The 21,815-nt window shown below is 34.7% G+C and overlaps 2 protein-coding genes across 2 annotated transcripts in view; one reads left to right on the forward strand and one right to left on the reverse strand.

Moving 5' to 3' along the window:
- The window catches only part of LOC136807927 (RNA-binding protein NOB1-like), a 12,691-nt gene extending 11,540 nt beyond the window's left edge, over positions 1-1,151 (reverse strand). Inside the window, exon 1 of the mRNA XM_067064549.1 lies at positions 828-1,151. Coding sequence (XP_066920650.1) covers positions 828-1,056 — 229 coding nt within the window. The 5' untranslated portion in view covers positions 1,057-1,151. The remainder of the gene's footprint in view (positions 1-827) is intronic.
- Positions 1,152-1,282: 131 nt separating this feature from the next.
- On the forward strand, positions 1,283-20,220 carry LOC136807930 (nibrin-like). Its single transcript, XM_067064551.1, has 16 exons — positions 1,283-1,421; positions 7,648-7,698; positions 9,422-9,486; positions 9,907-10,052; positions 10,720-10,805; positions 12,214-12,287; positions 12,675-12,784; positions 13,084-13,201; positions 13,987-14,177; positions 14,479-14,570; positions 15,019-15,122; positions 15,405-15,433; positions 16,322-17,801; positions 18,467-18,643; positions 19,035-19,145; positions 20,062-20,220. The coding sequence occupies exons 1-16, from the start codon at positions 1,295-1,297 to the stop codon at positions 20,119-20,121; spliced, it is 3,021 nt and encodes a 1,006-aa protein (XP_066920652.1). The 5' UTR covers positions 1,283-1,294; the 3' UTR covers positions 20,122-20,220.
- The last annotated feature ends 1,595 nt before the right edge of the window (positions 20,221-21,815 follow it).

The following is a 21,815-nucleotide window of genomic DNA, read 5'->3' on the forward strand; positions in this document are numbered from 1 at the left end:
CTCTTAATTATATTTTATATAATGTTAAATTATATAAATTAAATGTCTTATTTGGTATGAAAACATAGTTATAAATATACTTAGGGTGGAAATATTGGCTATTAAACTGGTCCTGGTTTAACTGAAGCGTTCCATGCATGAGTTAAAGCCCGAATGGCTAGAGTTCAATCTCTAACCTTTCTTAGGCAAGAAAAGTGAAGCCTTAAAAAATGCGCCGCATTTTTGATGACAGATTGAATCTAGCAATTCCTTTGTTTATGATTGATATTTTTTTCGAAATTTAGCGGTAAATTTTAGTTTCAATCTGTCATTTGTGTAAAAACCAGGCGAGCCGCTCAAGGCCGCGCAACTTTGGTAGGATTTGTTGGCTTCAAATCCTACCAAAGAGATTGACTTCTAGCCCTTCGGGCTTATACTTCATTGTGTCCACGGGAAGCTCGTAAAGTTTTTTTGAGCGATATAAACAAAACAGACAAATCTTATTTTGTACTATTTTGTTTGACTAAACAAACATGCTGAATCAATTTAAATATGGAATCAATTTAAATATGGAATCTCCTGACATGGCCCGAATATGGCCCGAATGATTCGGGTCATGTTCGGGCCAAAAGAATTGATAGGGTCTCTCGGCCCGAACATGGCCCGAACAGGCCCGAGAATTCTCGGGCCATGTCGATCGAGGGTCGTGTTGCTGTCTGAGAATCTGCAGTAGTGAGTATCTTTGCTTCCTGACTTTCCTTTGAATCTATGAAAGGCATGGCAACTTTGATCCTCAGCCACCCAAAAATATTATTCTACCATACCACTCTGCTGAAAGATAAAATTACCTGCACTTAGTGATTCTGTGGAGGGCTCCCTGAACTCAATCTCGTACGGCAAAACAGCCAATCGTTTCCTTGTGGCTGAGTCTCGGATCTCCCTTATTACTTCGTTGATGGTGAAAATGCGTTCTGAAAGATTTTGAAGGTCAACATTTTTCAAAAATGCTGCTGAATCGGCGATAATGCACTTCAATTTTTTGGATTCTGGCATTTTTTCTTCTGCTTTGTCCGCCATCTTGAATGGAATCCGAAGCTCACATGTAGAAGTATAATTTGCGGACTAAAATACCAACAATTTCTTGTCAATGATTGACTCTTTTAACGTTTACTAAAATAAGATCAGGATAAAATTTAGATTAAATAATGGTTAAAAACAAATATTTTGAATAAACTGATTATAGAATGGAAATCTTTTACTTAGAATTAATAGAGGTTTTGAGTCATGGTTTTGTTTATTATCAATATGGGTCATTATGAAGACGAAGTTTCACGCGGGAAATATTTATACCAACATTGATCAAAATATTCTCATTTCACCTTTCCTGATAAATTTTCTGAGAATGTGGATACTGAAATCACAAAGTGAAGAAAATGCTACAGGTAAAAATAGATCTATTAAAGATGTTTTGTCGATCATTTGACAGCACTCCGTGGTTATAGATTATTAAGATAAAATGACATACTTTTTAACAACTTTTTTCTATGTCATCATTTTTTTGAAGCCCTTTTTGTTTGTGTAGTAAGTAGGAGAATGTGTCTTTCTATAGACCTTTTCGGCTTGCCATCCGCCATATTGAATTGTAGGCAAAAATTATGGTGGCCGAATTGCTGTGGTGAAATTCCCTTAGAAAGTATGCAAAACATATGCAAAAAGAAAGTATTAATATAAAACTTACCGTCAACTGCAATTGGTCGAAACACATGGGCGGGACTGCTTGATATCTGGTCTGTATTTTCACTTACTGTTAATAGACCTTTTTTCAAAGAGGCCACCCTGTTGAATAGACCTTTTTTTAGATAGGCCACCCTGTTGAATAATTATGTAGTCCAGCAGAAAAACAATGATACAGTCATGCATAATTATTACATTATGCGTGATACAGTAATTATGCATGACTGTATCATAGACCTTTTTTCAAAGAGGACATCCTGTTGAATAATTATGTAGTCCAGCCATTAAAACAATGATAGAGCCATACATAATTACTGTATCATGCATATTGTAATAATTATGCATGGTTTTATCATTGTGTTTTTCTGCTGGACTACATAATTATTCAACAGGGTGGTTGCCTCTTTGAAAAAAGGTCTATTGTTTTTCTGCTGGACTACATAATTATTCAACAGGGTGGCCTCTATAAAAAAAGGTCTATAATTATGTAGTCCAGCAGAAAAACAATGATAAAACCATGCATAATTATTACAATATGCATGATACAGTAATTATGCATGGCTCTATTATTGTTTTTATGGCTGGACTACATAATTATTCAACAGGACGTCCTCTTTGAAAAAAGGTCTATTCTCTTTGACAAAAAATTTGTTTTGATAACTGCACCAAGTTTATCAATCATACTTCTTCGAGGAGCCTGCCGACGCACCGGACTTAACGAACACAGAACACGCCAAAGTTCGGTGTATGTAAAATGAGAACTTTTTTTACCACCGGACAATCTCTACACCGGACTTAAGGAAGTCGGATGTCCGGTGTCGGAGAAGGATATTTCTTTCCCCGGACAATCAGAACACCGGACATGACCAGTCCGGTGCGTCCAGTGTTTCTTAATTTTTTGTTTCATAAATGTCCGGCATCCAAAATTTCCTGTCTGCAACACCGGGCTGACACCGGACTTATTGCGTCCGGTGTAGCAAAAGGATACTTTTTGCCACCGGACAAATACACCGGAAGTCTGCGTCGGCAGGGTCCTCTTCTTTGTTCCTCTTAGAGTGCACAGACACTTGCCACGCATTGTTGTGTGTTCCACTACGGATTTTTTATAGATTTCGATTTAAAAGCCTACTCGGTGCGAAAGAGAAATTGTGTGTTTTAATATGCCGTTCATTAACTCAAATCAAATGACTTCGGAGGTTCGGTGAAATGGTGGCCGAATTGCTATGCCGTTCCATGTTTTGTCAGATAATCCCAAGTTAGAGCAGTTGACGGTACATGCATAATTGGTATTATATTAAAGTGTAATCTTGTAGAAGAAAGATTAAATTTGCTTCTTTTGAAAACTAGAAATAATCAAATTTTGCTCCATCTCTTAGAACAAGCACTTCAAAAAACCATAACATTAGACATAAACTCAAGCTGAAAAATCACCCGCGAAGGTAGAAAAATAATCCTTATTCGGCTGACGGTAAATTATTCTCCTGGGGAATAAAACCGCCAAACCAGGCCAAACGATCAAATCAAAACATTGATCTGAACCTGCTGAATGTGTGACGTCATAATTACTGCTTACAATTTGCGTGTTTTGAAAGTTTGATGTGTGTACTCCGTCTTGGTGGAATTTTTTAATGGCATGAAAATAGAATATGCAATGTCTTTAAGAACAAATTTCTAAAAGGCTTTTGTTGTTCTGTAAATATTTCTTTTTGGTTTAAGAAATTCCATCTTTTACTGTTCTAATGATTATAATATTTCTTTATAAGATGCTTTGTTGTCTTTTTAATCTTTGTGTAAACTTGCATATGTTTTGCATATTTTCCAACTAAATCCAACCATCAGCAATTCTGACCTTCCGAATATTCCTATCTCTAAAGATAGGTGTCAAAATTAAAAGGGGGATGTAGATACCGGGTGTGTAAAAAAAACGCCCCTATTTTACAATCTATGACGTACATTTTTCTATTCAGTTGAACGGCTTGAATTTTTTTGTGAGTATTGTACGTTTTATTTCTAAACATTTCTAAAAGTTTGGCAAACTTACCTCAAATGAATTTAATAAAGTTATGAATATTCTCGCAAGATCAGGCGAACCCGAAAAAATTTTTTGTTTCCGGTCCACCGGCCGGGTGAAAATTTATTTTGTCGTCACCCGGCCGCATTTTTTTTTTCGTACATCATCGTTAGGGTTAGGGTTAGTTTGTTTATTTGGAAAACTTTCGTGAATCAGTTTTTGAGGCGTGTGATTTATCGCACGTGATATTTTATATTCTACTGTAAAATGCACGCCTAGAAATCACTTGGAATGAAGGTTTTATCCTGATCATTGTTATAGAAACTGATAGAAATGAAATTTTATTCATCTCAAACTAAACCCTGCATTGTTTTTGTTAATTCTTGCTTGCAACTCAATTTTTAAGTATGTTTTTTTTCATATACAACTTGGTTTTTATAAAAGAATCATGCTGATTTGTGAGTAAAATAAATAGAAACATTCACAAAGTGGGGACTTTTCAGTAAGTAAACAGCTTTGTTTTTATAAAAGGAATCATGCTGACTTGTGAGTAAAATAAAAAGAAACATTCATAAAGTGAGGATTTAAAAAATTGGGGAAATGTTTCTCTCATTCTACTTTTTTCTCAAAAAAGTTAACTTCGTAATCACAGTTTCAAAATGAAAGAGAGTGTCCAGTTCTTAGAGATATTGTAACACAATTGAAAATATAAACGATGAAAATTAAGTATTTGAATAATGACACGCCTAGACCACTATAAATCAAAATCTAGGCGTGCGATGATCACCATGCCAAAGCCTGTAGTGGTGTCAAGTTACTACAGATTTAAGGTAAAGAAGACCATCATTTTAACTTCTACGAGTGCTTTAAAAAATCGAGTTTTGGGATCGAAATTTAGCAAAAAAAAATTTTTTGCGGCCGGCCGGGTGAGTGTTTTTTTTGTCACCCGGTGGACCGGAAACAAAAATATTTTTAGGGTTCGCCTCACTACTTTTTATGTTGTTCACAGAAGCAATTGATTGACGTCAAAGAAGACGTCAAACCTTTACATATTCTAGCTTTCCTATCAGCTGTAAAAACCGTTTTAAAGTGAAATTGAAGTTTAAGCTAGATGTAGAAGGGAATATTCCTACTAAACCAAAAATTTTTAATGTCAAACTTATCTTGTTTTCAAATTCAAGGGGTTTTGGGAATCTTTTCGCAGTGTTATCGTAACTTCTCAAGGTGTTCAAGGCAATGTAAAGAAAGCATTTCTTAGCAAAACAAATTTTCATCAATTCGTTTCATTTCCATTATTTAATCGATCATATTATATTATACAAGCTCTGTTCTGCTTCTTTAACATTTTGCAAAACAGTTGAACTGAAAACCTAAGGATTTTGATGTACAAAAGGTAATAACATCGGTTCATTTCTGCACCATTGAGACAATTTGAAAGTATTTTTTTGTCGTCGCAATTGACGTTAAAAAATGGCTTGGTTGGAACTAGCTAGAATCTAACAAATATTGACCTTGGAACAAAACTTAACCTATGAAATGAAAAAATGATGCCATTATAATGTTTTAAAAGTAGCGAGACAAAATAAGAGCGTAAAAACGAAGCGTAGTTTAGTTCCTTGTTCGATATGGGAAAATTTAACTATGAAAATCTGTGAACAATGAAAAATTGACCTACGTCAGCGAAATTATTATAAAGTCACTTTAAAATGAACATACAAATGTATAATTTTCACCAAGGGTAAAAAATTAAATTTTAAATCGTCCCTAAAAATTTCATTTATCTTTGTTCAATAGAAATTTGTACGCCAAAAATCGAAAAATAGGCGCGTTTTTTTTACACACCCGGTATTATATGAATTTACAGTACTTGTCTTGTGCTCAAAGGAGAAATCAATGCTCTTATTTTCTGAGGGAAAAAAATGACTTGTTTGTATTTTTGATAAAGGAAAATGACTTTTTTCTTACTTGCGAAGGAAGTTGACTTGTTCTGTATGTTCAAAGGAAAATGAACTTGTTTTGTAGTTTCAAATACCTTTTTTGTATTTTCTATGACAATTGAATTGTTCCGTATTTTCAAAGGGAAAAGATTAGTTCTGTATTTTCAAAGGAAATTAACTTGCTCCATATATTTTATGTTCAATGAAAAATTAAGGCTCTAATTTCTGAGAAAAATGACTTGTTTCTTATTTTCAAAGGAGTTGACTTGTTTTTTAGTTTCAAATACCTTTTTTGTATTTTCTACGACAATTGAATTGTTCCGTATTTTCAAAGGAAAAAGACTAGTTCTGTATTTTCAAAGGAAAAAGACTTGTTTTGTATTTTCAAAGGAAATTAACTTGCTCCATATATTTTATGTTCAATGAAAAATCAATGCTCTGATTTCTGAGAAAAATGACTTGTTTCTTACTTTCAAAGGAAGTTGACTTGTTCTGTATGCTCAAAGGAAAATAAATGACTTGTTTTGTAGTTTCAAATACCTTTTTTGTATTTTCTACGACAATTGAATTGTTCCGTATTTTCAAAGGAAAAAGACTAGTTCCGTATTTTCAAAGGAAATTAACTTGTTCCATACTCCCAAAGGAAGTTGACGTATTCTGTATTTTCATTGACCTTTTCTGTATTTTTTAAGAAAAATGAGTTGTTTTGTATTTTTCACAAAGGAAAATGACTGCTCTATTTTCAATAATAAATGACTTTTTTCATACTTAGGATAATGACATGTTCTGTATTCTTATGTATTTTGAAAGGAAAATGACTTATTTTTGTACTTTCAAATACCTTTTCCGTATTTTCTATGGCCATTGACTTGTTCCGTAATGCCCAAGGAAGTTGATTTGTTCTGTATTTAAAAAAAAATTGACTTGTTCTGTATTTTCGGAGGACATTGACTTTTTCTGTATTTTCTAAGGAAAAATGAGTTGTTTTTTGATAAAGGAAAATGACATGTTTTGTACTTTCATATACCTTTTCCGTATTTTAAAAGGAAAAAGGCTGGTACCGTATTTTCAAAGGAAAAAGACTTGTATAGTATTTTCTAAGGAAATTAATTTGTATGTTAATTTTATGTTCAATGAAAAATCAATGCTCTGATTTTCTGAGAAAAATAACTTGTTTCTTACTATCAAAGGAAGTTGACTTGTTCTGTATGCTCAAAGAAAAATGACTTGATTTGTAGTTTCAAATACTTTTTTGTATTTTTTACGACAATTGAATTGTTCCGTATTTTCAAAGGAAAAAGACTAGTTTCGTATTTTCAAAGGAAAAAGACTTGTTTTGTATTTTCAAAGGAAAATAACTTGTTCCATACTCCCAAAGGAAGTTGATGTGTTCTGTATTTTTTTAAGGATGATGAGTTGGTTTTTATTTTTAATAAAGGAAAATGACTTTTATGTTCAATAAATAATGACTTCTTTCATACTTTCTAAGGATACTGACATGTTCCATATTTTTATAGAAAAGTGACTTGTTCTGTATGTTCAAAGGAAAATGACTTGTTTTGTACTTTCAAGTACCTTTTTTTTAGTATTTTCTACAGCAATTGACTTGTTTTGTATAAAGGATATTTATTAACTTGACTTTTCTCTATATTTGATAAAGAATTACTTCTTTCATACTTTCAAAGGAAATGACTTGTTCCATATTTTCTACGGAAAATGACTTCTCCAATGTTAGGGAAACCACTTGTTTTGTATTTTCTAAGGAAGTTGTTTTTGTTCCATATTCCAAGAAGAATTTCTGTATTCTCAAAGACAGATTTTTAGATTTTTAAGGAAGATTTCATATTTTCAAAAGAAAATGATGACTTCAAAGATTTTTTAATGGAATTTTAAGTTGCTCTTTATTTTCAAAGGAAATGATTTTTCAGTGTGTACATAATACATGGTGAGTGGTGCTTTATTTGTATCTTTTTTATATCTGTATAGGTGATTGTTACTACCTTTTACCGAAGCGAAAATATGTGGTGGGAAGGAAAGGTTTGTGATTCCTTACTATTTTTCTATTATATCTATCCGCAGACACGTGTTTCATTCTTCGCAAGTGCAGCTCGGGTAAGCGAGCACAGACTGCTGTTGTCACTAGAGTGCTCAAAACACTAAGTATTGAGCTTTGCATAATCGTTTGTAGTAAACGGAGAAGCAGAGCTTGCTCCTCAACTGAAGTTCTGACTATAATACATTATCCGCAGACACATATTTCATCTGTATTGGATTTCGTCTGTATGTATTTTTCTATTATAAAAATAATTGAAAATTCGCATCTTTTGTCCACTGTGGTCTTAAACATCAAATTAAATTAGCTGATTTTTTCCTGAGTGTGATTAATTACATGCGTCTCGTGCCCTCGTGGGTCGTGCCTTCGTGCCTCGTGCGTCCCGTGCCCTCGTGCCTTCGTGCCCTCGTGGGTCCCGTAAAAAATTACGTGGGTAGTTCGTGGGTCCCAAAAAAAATTACGTTTTACATTTTACAAACACGAAGAAAATTACTTAAAATAACTCCTATTATACTTATCTTTGAAAAAAAAATTACTTTAAATTTTTTTTTTTTAAATAAAAGCACATGGTTTGACATATTACGAGACACTCGCGTGTGGGTACGAGTGAAATTTGAGGGCACGTGGTCCAAGCGTGATTTAAAATTAAAAAATTGCTGATCTGGAAGTTGATTTTCCATGTGGTTAAGCTCAGCATAAAAGGAAGTCCCGAACGAAGTAACAGTTCTGAAAGTTGATAGAAGGCCCGGGGTCTAATACTTGTCGATCGACGGAAGTGTGCCTCTAAAGCTCGAAAATTGGACCCTGCTTGGGACTCATCTTTTCAAAAAAGTGACCCAGGCTGGGACTTAAAGAGGAATATTGTTCTCCTTAAAGCAATACTTCGAAACAAGCAAAACTAAATAAAGATCTTTTCTAATTGGATGAAAAAGGAGAAAAATGTGAGACGCATGCTTTTTACTTTTCATCAACTGGCTTTCTTTTTTATTATAAGTGATGAATATAGTGTTAATTATAAGAACTTTCTGAAAGAGGCAGGGATTTTTAAATATTTAAATTGAAGTTTGGCATTAGAAATCCTCTCATATCTCAAGCATCACACTGAAATACAACTTGAAATTTTGCACAAAGATAGTCTGATAGTACCATGTTTCCCTAGTATAAAAATTTTTAATATTCAATGTCAATTATTTTTGGAAATTTGTATTCAAAAATGGTGTTTTCATTTTGGCGAGATCGTATGTTGTCTCAAACTATAGCTTTAAGGAGAACAATAACCGATTAAACTATCAAATTTATCCCAACAAATTCTCCAAAGAAGATTCCACACAATTACAAGGACACACGTGACTACTGAACACACAAATCATTTTCTGGACCCACGAAATCGTTTTCCGGACTCACAAAATCATCTTCAGGACCCACGTAATTTTTTTTCAGGACCCACGTAATTTTCTCAGGACCCACCTGCCACGTTATTCTTTCAGGACCTATGTAATTATTTAGGACCCACGTAATTCTTTTCAGGACCCACATAATTCTTTTCAGGATCCACGAACTACCCACGAGGGCACGAAGGCACGTGACGCACGAGGGCACGTGACGCACGACCCAAGAGAGCACGGGACGCGCGTAATTAATCACACTCATTTTTCCTTATTGACTTTAACTTCTCTACTTCTTTATGAATTTATTTTTATTTTTCAGATTGTGATATTGTTATTACTGGAGATGCTTCGATCAGCAGAAAGCACTGCATCATTGAAGTCACGGTAAGCTTTATACCTTTTAATTTTGGTGTACTTGTTCAATGGGAGCTCAAAAGAATATTTAAAAACTTTTTGATTCTTTGATACTTATCTTCTGAGTCCTGAGAAAATCTTATACATATTTTTTTAACTCAATTATTTTCAAAAATTGAGATATTTCACATTCTGAAAATGAGTCTTTGCACCTTTACTAGATAACCGAAAAATGAAACTAATAATAGTAGTTCTATTGACTAGAAAGTCCTGGAACAATTCTGAAGAGGGACCTAGTATTTTTATCAGAATGTAGAATACTTAAACCTATCAAACAATTAATAACGCTTGAATAATATGTCTACCACACAAAATTTTCGCATTTTTAGTCGAAGCTTTATGCCCTTTAATTTACAGGTATTTTCATGTTAGCTTTGCTTTTATATTCAGGAACTCGATGGCCCTAATTGCACCTGCGTCATATTTACCGACACTTCAAAGACAGGCACCAAAATTAATGACGTCAAACTCAAATCTAAAGAGGAAACTGAAGCTCACGATAACAGTACCATTGCGTTTGGTAAAATGAAATTTCAGTAAGTGGGATATATTGTTGTTATATTTTTACAAACTCTCTCCACTTTGCATTTTGCGCCATGTCAGCCAAATGTCACTCCTAGGTCAAAAGACATTGATGTCAATGTTTGTATGGATATACTTTCAATCATTTTGTCGCAAGCTGTCAATATAAGTAATGGACCGTCTATGCAAAAAATCGACTGTAAACAATATTGACGGTCAATATGTCAATTTTAGTTTTCAATAAAATTGATGGACAGTCAATATAAATTTTTTTTTTCTCGATAATTTTTATTTGACGTTCAATAAAACTTGCTGAAAGTCAACGAAAAACATTGAACATGGGAAACTTTAAAATAACTTTTACCCCCTGGAAAAATAAAAAAAAGCTCCTTTAAATCCCCGGAAATTTTCCCGGGTTACCCTCTTGGATAGTTCGTCCACTCCATGTATGGATATAAGATAGAATCGTCTAATTATTCGTTAGAGCTGCTCCTAGATTTGTCGTGTTGTTACCATTACCAGGTTTTTTAAACGTAATCTTATCAAATCTGTCTCACTCCACTTAAACGATATTGGAGGAACAATGTATGACTCAAATGAGAGGATTATAATTTGTAGAGGCTTTTGTTTTGTACCATATTGCCCACAAGATTTTAGTATATATAATGTTTTTTCTTTTAGACTACGACATCAAAAGTATTTAGTTGTACCCTCCTCAATAAAGAAATCAGAACAGAAGCAACTTCTAGAGCCGGTTTCTAAACTAGGTACACAGTATGATATTATTTCGTTTAGATGAGTTATTGGCGTTAAAGGTTTTATTCTCAACTTCAATTGAGCTAGAATCTGACAATGTATGTATGTGTGTGTGTCTGTCCGAAAACTTTGGGGCAGGCTGGAGACTTGGCTGAAATTTGGCACACTTGTTCCTTGGGTGAATATCTGGGGGGTGTTTTTTTCATTTTTTGAAAATTTTCATTTTTAAGGGTGTGGTCACGAGTTTTCACCAAAACGAGGCTAAAACTTTGGGGCAGGCTGGAGACGTAAAAAATGGTCGGATTTGGCTGAAAATTAGCACACTTGTTCCTTGGGTGAATATATGGGGTTTATTTTTTATTTTTTTATGAAAATTTTCATTTTTAAGGGCGTGGTCACGAGTTTTTGCCAAAACGAGGCTAAAACTTTGGGGCAGGCTGGCGACTTCAAAAATGATCAGATTTGGCCGAAATTTTGCACACTTGATACTTGGGCGAATCCCTGGGGACGTTTTTTTCATTCTTTCAAAATTTCCATTTTCAAGGGCGTGGTCACGAGTTTTCGCCAAAACGAGGTTAAAACTTTTAGGCAGGCTGAGACTTCAAGGGCGAATCCCTCAGGGTGGTTTTCATTATTTTAAAATTTCCATTTTAAGGGGGTGGTCACGAGTTTTCGCCAAAACGAGGTTAAAACTTTTAGGCAGGCTGAGACTTCAAGGGCGAATCCCTGTGGGTGGTTTTCATTATTTTAAAATTTCCATTTTAATGGGTGGTCTCATTCATTTTTTAGTTGAAATTGGTTACAATTTTACAATTTGGCCTACGAATGATTTAAAAACACTGAAGTTGAGCCCAGTGCGGTTAGCACGTTCGACAGTTTTTACATAAGTGTTCACGTTTCATATCAGACACATATTTCATATCACGACGGTGTTTCCCTATTGTTATATTATTCTTGTTTTTTCCTCTTTCTGACAAATCTTGCTCCACATCCGTGTCAATTCAATGTGAAAAGGCTTGTAAATTTAAATTGAACTAAAAAAAACGAGATCACTCCTATTTAAAAACAAAACCTTTAGTGCTTTATTGAAAATAATTCTTTGACAGGCTTTAAGCGTATCAGATTCCTTCATATTGATGCCTTCCTTAGAGCGATTCACAGAGTGCCGGCCAATCTTATATAGTATAATATAGTATTGTTCCTTACCTATTACATAAAAGGTCTTTCATAAACTTGGTCATTTCAAATAAATGTATTCTCTCAAAGGATTTTATTCCTTTAAAAAATATTAAAAATTAAACTATATTATTGCAGGTCTGAAATTATTATTTCAACAACGAGGCAAGTGATGTTGATGAGGAAATGTTACGAGAAGATCTATCCCTCCGCCTATTCAATTATGATTCGTTTTATCTTTAGGGGGAAGGCTCGTCAAAGAATGGAATGCAGAAACGACACATCTTGTTATGACCAAAATTATTTTTACAATAAAGGTAAGAAGTTGGTAGAGTTTTTAGATTTAATATTACATCAATATAAGGAAAATAACATTAACTCTTAGGTTTTATTTTAATGACCAAATATTTTCTAGGTTTCTTATATTTGGTCCATCAACATTGGTTTCCAATATATATTGGTATTTTACAACCTTGTTCCCGCATATTATCGGCTTTTTTATACCTACTGATAGCGCCAGGTAGCGTATTGGCATCAGCCAATACCAGGGTATTCTCTGGCGTCCATCAATAACGTAAATTAAGCGAGGGATACACGGGGACGAGGTTGGGTATATCCTGCTTATCGGCGTGCATAATAATGTTGAACATGTTTTAATGAATAATTTGATAATCATAATGTTTTATATTCCCATTTCTTTATAGGTTGTGTACGCTCTTGCTTGTGGTAAACATATCGTCACTCCAAAGTTCTTTGAAGATATTTTGGATTGCTGCGATAAGAAACTTGGCAAAAAACTCCCTGATGAAAAGAAGTAAGCTTTCGATGTCTGCAATTTTGTTGTTGAACCTGAAGAGAACGTATACTTTCTTGTCTTTGGGGTTTCTTGGGAATGCTGTGCATGATGTGAAACGAGGACGAGGATATTAAAGTGTATTTATTAAAGTCATTAAAAAGATGATTTTATGGTATTTTTTTGTTAGCAGGATACTAACTACAGACAAGTTTTCATTCATAAAACGGTTTCTGTTTGCTCCTTTTCCATTATATAAACTCGAACGGCTTTCTTTGAGACTCGACTGTACGTGGTGGACCTGTTTGCGTTTCTTTCAGTTATTTACCGGTGATACAAGAACAATCGATGATCAACATGAATGCGTTGTTCTATCCTAATCAAGAACGTAGTCAGCTGTTTGTTGGAAAGATATTCGTTACCCTGTCTGCAACTCAGGTAAACATTTCTGGGACTGGATGAAAAGCTCTACAAAATACCTAACGAGACTCTTTCAATAAAACAGAAGAATAACAAAGAATCTAAAATTCCAAACAAAAACCGTCCCCCTACGAGATAACTAAATATTTTGTGTGACCTATTTTGTATCACAATTTGCCTCGTCGCGCGTATTGATTTTAATTTTTAACAATAGACGATATCGGCTTAACATGAAAACTCAGATTTGATCCCCGAGAATTCCCCACAATGCTTTGCGCGGAAAATATTTCACCGCGAACTTTTTTCCGCGTAAAGCATTGTGGGGAATTCTCGGGGATCAAATCTGAGTTTTCATGTTAAGCCGATATCGTGTATTGCATACCTTCCGTCAACTTTCTTCATCTACCATCAACCCCGTCAAAATCGATAGAAACAGAAAATACTCTTAGGTTTGAACGAGCTTCAGACCCGTCTAGAACCTGAAAGAAATCATACTGAAATGATAAATTGTAACGGTTTATAGGATGTTAAAAAATATCTTGCATTGTGGAAAGATTTTGCCTGAATAGACCTTTTCGGAGATTTTGATTTTTCTAAAACAGCGATGCATTTTGGGATTGTTTCGGGGGTATTACAATAGAACTCCCTCGAGGAATTCCTAAGAGATTTCTATTATAATACCCCCGAAACGATCCCACAATGCATCGCTTTTTTAGAAAAATTAAAAACTCCGATAAGATCTATTTCATAAATCGACTGAGAAATTAGCGTATCGAGCGTTCGATACTGTTTTATTTTTGTAGCACTCGCGGTTGAAACATGCGATCCAGTATAGTGGTGGCTCAATGATTTTACAAGAGAGTAGAGAGCAGAAAATCTTGAAAAGTATATCAACCAGTCAAACTATGGTGATGGCTTTGGAGGGCCATGAAGAAAGATCACTGTCCAAAGATCAATCAAAGTGGATGAAAGAGTTACAGAATATGCTTTCTACGTAAGTTGTTCTTACTATATTTGATTCCCTCCTAAAACGAACTTGCACTCGTGTTTGCTCTAACTACAGAGGTATCTTATAAGAATTCCGTAGAGAATTTCCCCGCTGCCCACTATTTCTCTCATAGTTATCCCCTTTTGACATGTCCCAGCTTAGATGCTGATAGGGACCAGGTTTACGCTTTTATGCTTTGAGTCCATGCCACTCAACTGGAACGATTGATTATTTTATTTGATATTCAAGTCATGGCAGACCTGGCTGTAATTACTGTATTTAATCTCTCGATTGTTATCTATTTCAGTCATGGATTGCGTGGTATTGGAGAATCTGAGATTGGATTGGCCCTCATCAACAATTCGCTTGAGAAATATTGCAATCCTGCTTCTAAAAATGGTATGGATATTGTTATTAAATTAGTTAAATAGGTTTTTAATGTTATGTTAAGTTACTTAACTTCCGCCATTATGGAAGTAAACGTTCGATTTGCGTAAGGGATCGTCCTTACAGATTCGAACATTTGCTTCCATAATGGCGTAAATTACCTAGCTCAACAAAACATGAAAAAAAACGAAGATGGGTTATCTGGAAGGTCAACTGATGCTTATCCGGGGGTAAAACCCGTTGTCCGGGGGTCTAAAAGTCACTTTGTCCGGGGGGTAAATCACTGAAAATTATTATACCCTCTAACCCCCATATTCAATTTTTTTCTGGAAAAGCCCAATACAATCATAATATTTACCATGCCAGCCGACATGAGATAAGAGGGTTAAAGGAGATTCGATTTCATTAAAATAACTCAATCAAGTTAGTTGTTTTAATTTTTTTGAATTTTTATTTTTAGTGAACGTATTCTGCACGACGACCGATACCCAGGCACTTTCTCAACAACAATCACAATTATCTGAGATGTCTCAAGTTATGCTACTACCGATCAGTCACAATAAGGTTTTTTCAATTTTTCCACAAGCCTCTCTAAACTACAATCCCACACAAAATATCTGAGATAAAGTGGATTTCTAAGATTTCTAAGCGCGTTAGATTAGAGTTGGAAAGTAGAGTTTTAATTCTCACCCGAACTTTAAATTCTGAAAAACGTTAAAATACACTAAAGTGTAGAAAAAAAAATCTCACACGTAGTAGTGTCGCCTATAATTTTAACTTTTCCTTTTAACTTAATATTTCTCAAAGCAAGCTAAGTGGCTTTAATTTCCATTTTTATTCTTTCAGCCCAGTTCTTCATCAACAGAAAGCAAGCGGTAGGTTCCTTCACCAAAAAATGTTTTTTTTTGTTTTTTTTACTGGAAATATTCTGTAATAGTAATATATGGGACTAATAAACTGGTTTTAAAAATCTTGCGCGTCTTCACAGTCATAGTGAAAAAGGGTAAATTTTCAAACCATCGTATAATTGTAAATATAACTTGCATTACTGTCCCGGGTGGTTCAAAAAAAAACTTCGAACGTTTGTTGGCTTCTTGTAACCGAATAATTTTATTGAACAACCCTGAAAGTAATTTTATTAGATATCGAGGTATAACTTTTTATATTTGGTTGATTGGTTTTGGATTTATAGCTTTACAAAGGCAAAATTCACTTTTCAAAATGTACAAAAACACGTCAAAAAAGAGGGAAGCCAACAAACGTCCGAAGTTTTTTTGAACCATCCGGTAAATACAGTTGACGGTCTCTAATTCGACTATTTGATAGGCTCCCTCATTCGATGAAATTTAAAGTCCCCGTCAACAAGAAACTCTCATAAACGACGATTTTCATCGTATAAGCTTCCTTAAGGCCGGTCTCCACTTGCGCGCGCTTCAATCGCTCTTCTTCGAGCAAAGCTTCCACGCTATTGGTCAAAAGAAAAATGAAGCAACTCCCATTGGTGGGATATGACGTAACGATCGCGCGCTTGAAAAAAAAGTTGAAATACATTCAACTTTTTTTCCAAGCGCGCGCTGCGTTTTTATGACGTAATCTTTTCTCCAAGCAAAAATGATTGAAGCCAAAGTTGCGATCGCAGCGCGCGATAGTGGAGACCGGGCTTTACTCGATGAAAATCCAATTCCCCTTGAAGATCGAATTAGAGAGCGTCAACTGTATATTATAAATGACACAGCCGACTGACTATCCTTCCTTTCTTCTAGTAAACGAAACGAATCAGAAGAAGACGACGCTACATCTAAAAAACCTAAAATGGTGGCTGATCCAGTCCCCGGAAACGTGACAAAGGAAACGAATAATAAAAATAATACCAGTAAAAATATAATCAACTTAGATCATGAGGATGATGATTTTATGTTCAACGAGATGGATTTCTCAAACTTTTCATCAAAAAAAGATGATAGAAGCTCAAATGCGAAAAACACGAAAACCACAACAAAGGACGATGCCGAAAACCTTTCTATGAAACAAAATGGTAATGTAAATGGTAAAAAAACAAAAGCTAACGGGGCCTTGAATTCATCAAATCAAGGAAATTTGATAGACATTGAGGACGATGATTTTTTATTTGATGAAACGGCTATTACAAAAAGTTTCACCTCGCCTCGTAAACAGATCACTGTGAAGTCGCCTCAAAAGAAAGGGGCCGAAGTTTCTCCACCAAAGCAAGTTAAGAAGCATCAGTTATCGTTGAGATCCCCTGTTAAGAGGACAACCAGAGGGCAATCAAAGTCTGAAGAATCACCTGTTCATACCAAAAAGAAACCTGAGTCTAAGAATATAATTAATATTGATGATGATGATTTTGATTTTGACGAAAGTGACGTCACGGGGACGTTCAACTCGCCATTAAGAAAACCGGCATCAAATTTGAGAAATAATGTAATATCGAAGTTAGCGAAAAATTTTCATACGGGAGACACTGAAACGGCTACCGTTGTCTCCCAAAGCGCGAAGGAGAACTCAATGACAGAAGAAGTGTTTATACAACCACAATTAAAGCGAAAGCTACGAGGAGAAAATAGTGAAATTCTTTATAGATCTGTTGGTGAGGAAGAACCAACAGCATCAAAAGCTAAAAGAAAATCAAAGCGTAGTAATGACGCGTCGGTAATAGCGAAAAATTCTGAACTCTTAACCGAGAAAACTTTGATATCGCCTGACAATTTCTCGAGGAAGATTATTCCGGAAACAGAGAAAACTTTGATCTCACCTGATGATTTCTCAAGAAGGGTCGTACCAGAAACAGGACCTAACGTGACGACCAATTTCGGTGACGACGACTTTGATTCGGAGCCAAATCCATTCGCTTTCGATGTTCCCAAAACAAAAACTTCCAAAATCATTGTAGATGATACGCCAGAGAAATTGTTCAAAGATACGCCAATTAAAGACATTACTCAGCAAGATGTTTCTGACGAATTCAATGACACTGAACATAACAATAGGTTTATGAAAGCAGTATGTAGCTCACAGGCTTCTGATTTAAACGATTGCGTCGACCTTGATGAGGCCAACGAAAATTTTGAGACCCCAGACCCTGTTAGTCTACAAACGCCTGTTGGTGGTGAACGTTTAATAACACCCTCTTACGCAAACAAAGACACGTTGATTAGTGAAGAATTCCCAATGGCCAAGAAACAGAATATCATTCTCGAAGGATGGTTGACTACAACTTGCAAGGTAAAACACATACAGTGAACTCTCTATAATTCGAACTTTTATTATTCGAATTTTTCTATAATTCGAACTAATTATCAGTTCCCATCAACAGGAAAGCCTCGGAAAATACTCTTATAATTCGATTCTTTCTCTAATTCGAAGACAATTTTTGGTCTCTTGAAGATCGAATTAGAGAGAGTCAACTGTAACCAACCAAGCGCGAGGAGAACGGGTTAGAGTTTGAGGTATGATTGACCCCCTGGTATACTTGCACCCAGTCTCTTAAACCCTGCTATGGATATTAAATGGAGTTCTTTTTAATAGGAGGTATTTAAGTAGTGATGACAAGAGGTATATGAGAGGTATTTTCTTATACAGTCAAATCTCTCTAAATCGAACCTCTAAAAATTCGAATTCGAACATTGGTCGCGTTAGCTAGATAGTAATGTAAAACGCTATCTTTAATTGGAAACTTTCTCTTATTCGAAGAGAAGTTTTAGCCCCTTGAATATCGAATTAGAGAGAGTTGACTGTATTTTAATTCTTAACCGACGAATTTTCACTAAAATGGCTTAAAACGCTTATAAAAGCTCTATTTAAGCGTTTAAAGGTGAATCATACACATAAGACATAATATTTTTTAGGGAACTCATACCACCATAAATCCCTTTGTTTCTTCCTAACAGATCACATCCAGTCTTTTAAAAAGCGAAGACGACCCTGACCTCATTGGTATACCACGTGACCTGATGCAAACCTCTTTCAAATCACTTGTCGCCAAAAATACTTCTGCGCAGGCGCAACAAAGACGAACTGTACAAACAAATTATTCGAACCCAAAGAACACAAAATTATTCAGAAAGGTATTCAATATATTTTCCCATCCAAAGGAAAAGTCCGAGCTATATTTTGGGCTTTGCGTGTAAGGGTAGTTGAACCCGACTGGGGATGCGGTACATTAAAGGCTATCATTTCTCTCCGATGGGAAATTAGCCTGCTCCCTTTAGAGCTTTAGCTTGGGTGGCCGCCAATCCACCATCGGAATATCAGATAATTTCGTATGAACTCCTTGCCCTTTTCTCGTTCTCTTTTTATTTTTTAGAGAACATGTTATTTTCCCTCACCTTATTGACTCAGCGTTTATTTGATGATGGTAAAAAAATCTTCCCGTAAAACGTGTTTTTTTCACACGTTTCACACATCAATCAAATCAATATAACAAAATGATATTTTTTATACATGATGCAATTTCAGCAATTTGTACTGAGTGAGTCAAGCAGGCGACATATGATTGGTCGAGATGAAATGGAAATCTATTTATCACAGCAAGCTGAGGATAATGATTTATTTTCAACTTTCCGCGTGGTACGTAAGGCGTTTCTTTTGTAATTTAGTTTTTAAAATCTCTTACATCCTTCCAGAAAAATCAGTCAAGAAATAACTCCACTTTTTGCACTTTTGAACAAGCAATGCGTAAACAGGATATTCTCCAAACACTTTTCTGTACCAATGTGTTGGTCTGAATACACGTTTTTTTTTTATAAGAACGTCAAAAATTTTCGAAGCCTTCGGATGTTCTTAGTTTTTCGGATTTGAAGCCTAAAAATGTTCTTAAAATGTTCTTATTTTCAGCATTTTTTTTGAGCATTTTGATGTAATTTCTTAAGAAAATGCATGTTTTTAAGTCTCCAAAGCCTTAGAATGTTCTTAGAATGTTCTTAAATTTTTGGGCCTCGAAGCCTTATGTTCTTATATAGTTTGTTCTTATAAAAAAAACGTGTAATCGACTCAATCAACAATGCAATGGAAGGAAATGTTTGCCTTCTAAATGTCCAAAATACACGTTCTTTTTTTATAAGAACATCCAAAATTTTTGAAGCCTTCCGATGTTGTTAACTTTTTGAATTTTAAGCCTAAAAATGTTCTTAACTTGCTCTTAACATTTTGGTCATCGAAGCCTTATGTTCTTATAGTTTGTTCTTATAAAAAAACGTGTAGATGTTTCATGTATCTAAAAAGCCTAAAAATTCTGACTTGTTTTGAAAAAAAACCTGGTAATTGATAGACTCATTGTCGCAATAAATCAAGTTGATATTTCAGAGTTTTTGTATCGTCATTCCTCCATTTGAAAGTTTGTTTTGAGTTTTTGTAAGTTTTTGTCACCGAATGACTGTTACAAAAAAGTCGTCATTCAAAAATAATGCGTGTGTAAAAATGGGGACTCGTGTTGTAAACTTGGCATATCTCCATTACAGTATAATCAAACCTATTTATTTTTCAGGAGAACGATCGAGAAGAAAGAGACCAAAGAAAAATAACTCAAATGTTTGCAAGAGTATGATTCATTGTCATTGGTTTATTATAAAGTCAAAATTTTCTCCCAGTATTATTTAAATTTTATGCTTGTGCTTTGTACTGAATGAAAACATGGGAAAATTGATTCCAATCCTTCTTAAGTTTCTTTCATTTAATTTCTTTCTTTGGTATGTGTTATTCTTAACAGGTTCTTAATTTTTTAAGTCAAAACTTTAAATGTTCTTATATTTATGTCTTCTCTATGATTGAAAACACTTTTACCTACGCAAAAAAAAACTTTTAAAGTCTATTCACGATAAGTGTGCACTCTTTTTTCTTTTACCTATAACTTTTGAAGGAATTCTTCAATCTTTATAAATTTGGTATCGTTGGCGAGATATTTGTGAGTGGAACAATTTAAAATAAAAAAGTCTTTAAAAAAACTCTAAAAACGAAGATGAAAATGAAGAAGAAAAAAATGAAGATCTTGTAGAAAAGTGCTATAACTTTCATTTTCACTGGAGAGATTCTTTGATCTTAGGAGGTCATCACTGTGAAGAAATTTCTCAAAAACATTTATTCAATATAAAGTTATGATACAAAGTTAATAAGTGATTGACCCCAAAAAACAGCAGAAAACAGCGTTTTAGACGTCAATCAGCTTATAACTTTGTTTGATATCTTTTGACTGAATGATTATTTTTGAAAAATCTTTTCACAGTGATGACGTTCGATAATCAAGGATTCACTCCAGTGAAAATGAAAGTTATAGCACTTCTCTACAAGATCTTCATTTTTTTCTTCTTCATTTTCATCTTCATTTTTATAATTTTTTCAAATATAATATTTTAAATTGTTCCACTCAGTAATATCTTTCCAATGATACCAAATTTATGAAGATTGAAGAATTCCTTCAAAAGTTATAGGCAAATGAAAAAAGAGTGCACACTTATCGTGAATAGACTTTAGTATACTACAAGTTTTGTAATATTTATTATTTTTGTATTATATGTTGCAGTTCAAAGAAAATGAAATTCTTCGTTGAAGGTTTCATAAAACGTGTTAATGAACGAAGTTTGTCTAGAAAATCAATTAACAAAGTTTGTTCATGGCGAAGGGTAGTGAACCCGGGTGGGGGTACTTAGGCAAAAATGGATGATGGGTATGTGCGGACGGTAAGGGTCGGTTTTTTCACCTTTCAAAGTCTCTCTAAGGGTCGGAAAAATCAGAAAGTTATAAATAAGTCTCTCTAAGGGTCGGAAAATTCAGGATTTTTAGGAAATTTTTTGATTTCCAGAGAAAAATTTAAATTGTAATAAAGTCTCTCGAAGGGTATGATTTTTTTCAAAAATCGAAAAAAAAATTCAAAAGGTCTCTGTAAGGGTCACCTTTTCAGCAAAAATCAGTCTCTCTAAGGGTCGGTTTTCGGAGGTCCCGTCCGCACATACCCCTCATTCGCCAACCCTAGTACCCCCCCCCCCCGGGGTAGTGAACGAAGTATGGTTGAAGGCTAGAAGCGAATCTTCGACATTTCCCAGGAAAGAAAAAGCGATTCCCTAAGATTCAGATTTCAGACAAAGGATTGAATCTAGCGCCTACTTTGTTTTCGCGTGGTGGTTTCTTGAAAACGTGGCAATAAGTATCTCTAGTCTTTCACTAATCGAGAATAAGGCGGCCGCACAACAAATAATTTAATAGGTAAACGGCCTCCACACAGGAGTTTATTTTCTAGCCTTCAGC

This window comes from Clytia hemisphaerica, unplaced genomic scaffold, assembly GCF_902728285.1.
Source record: "Clytia hemisphaerica strain Z4C2 unplaced genomic scaffold, Clytia hemisphaerica genome assembly, whole genome shotgun sequence".
NCBI lineage: Eukaryota > Metazoa > Cnidaria > Hydrozoa > Leptothecata > Clytiidae > Clytia > Clytia hemisphaerica.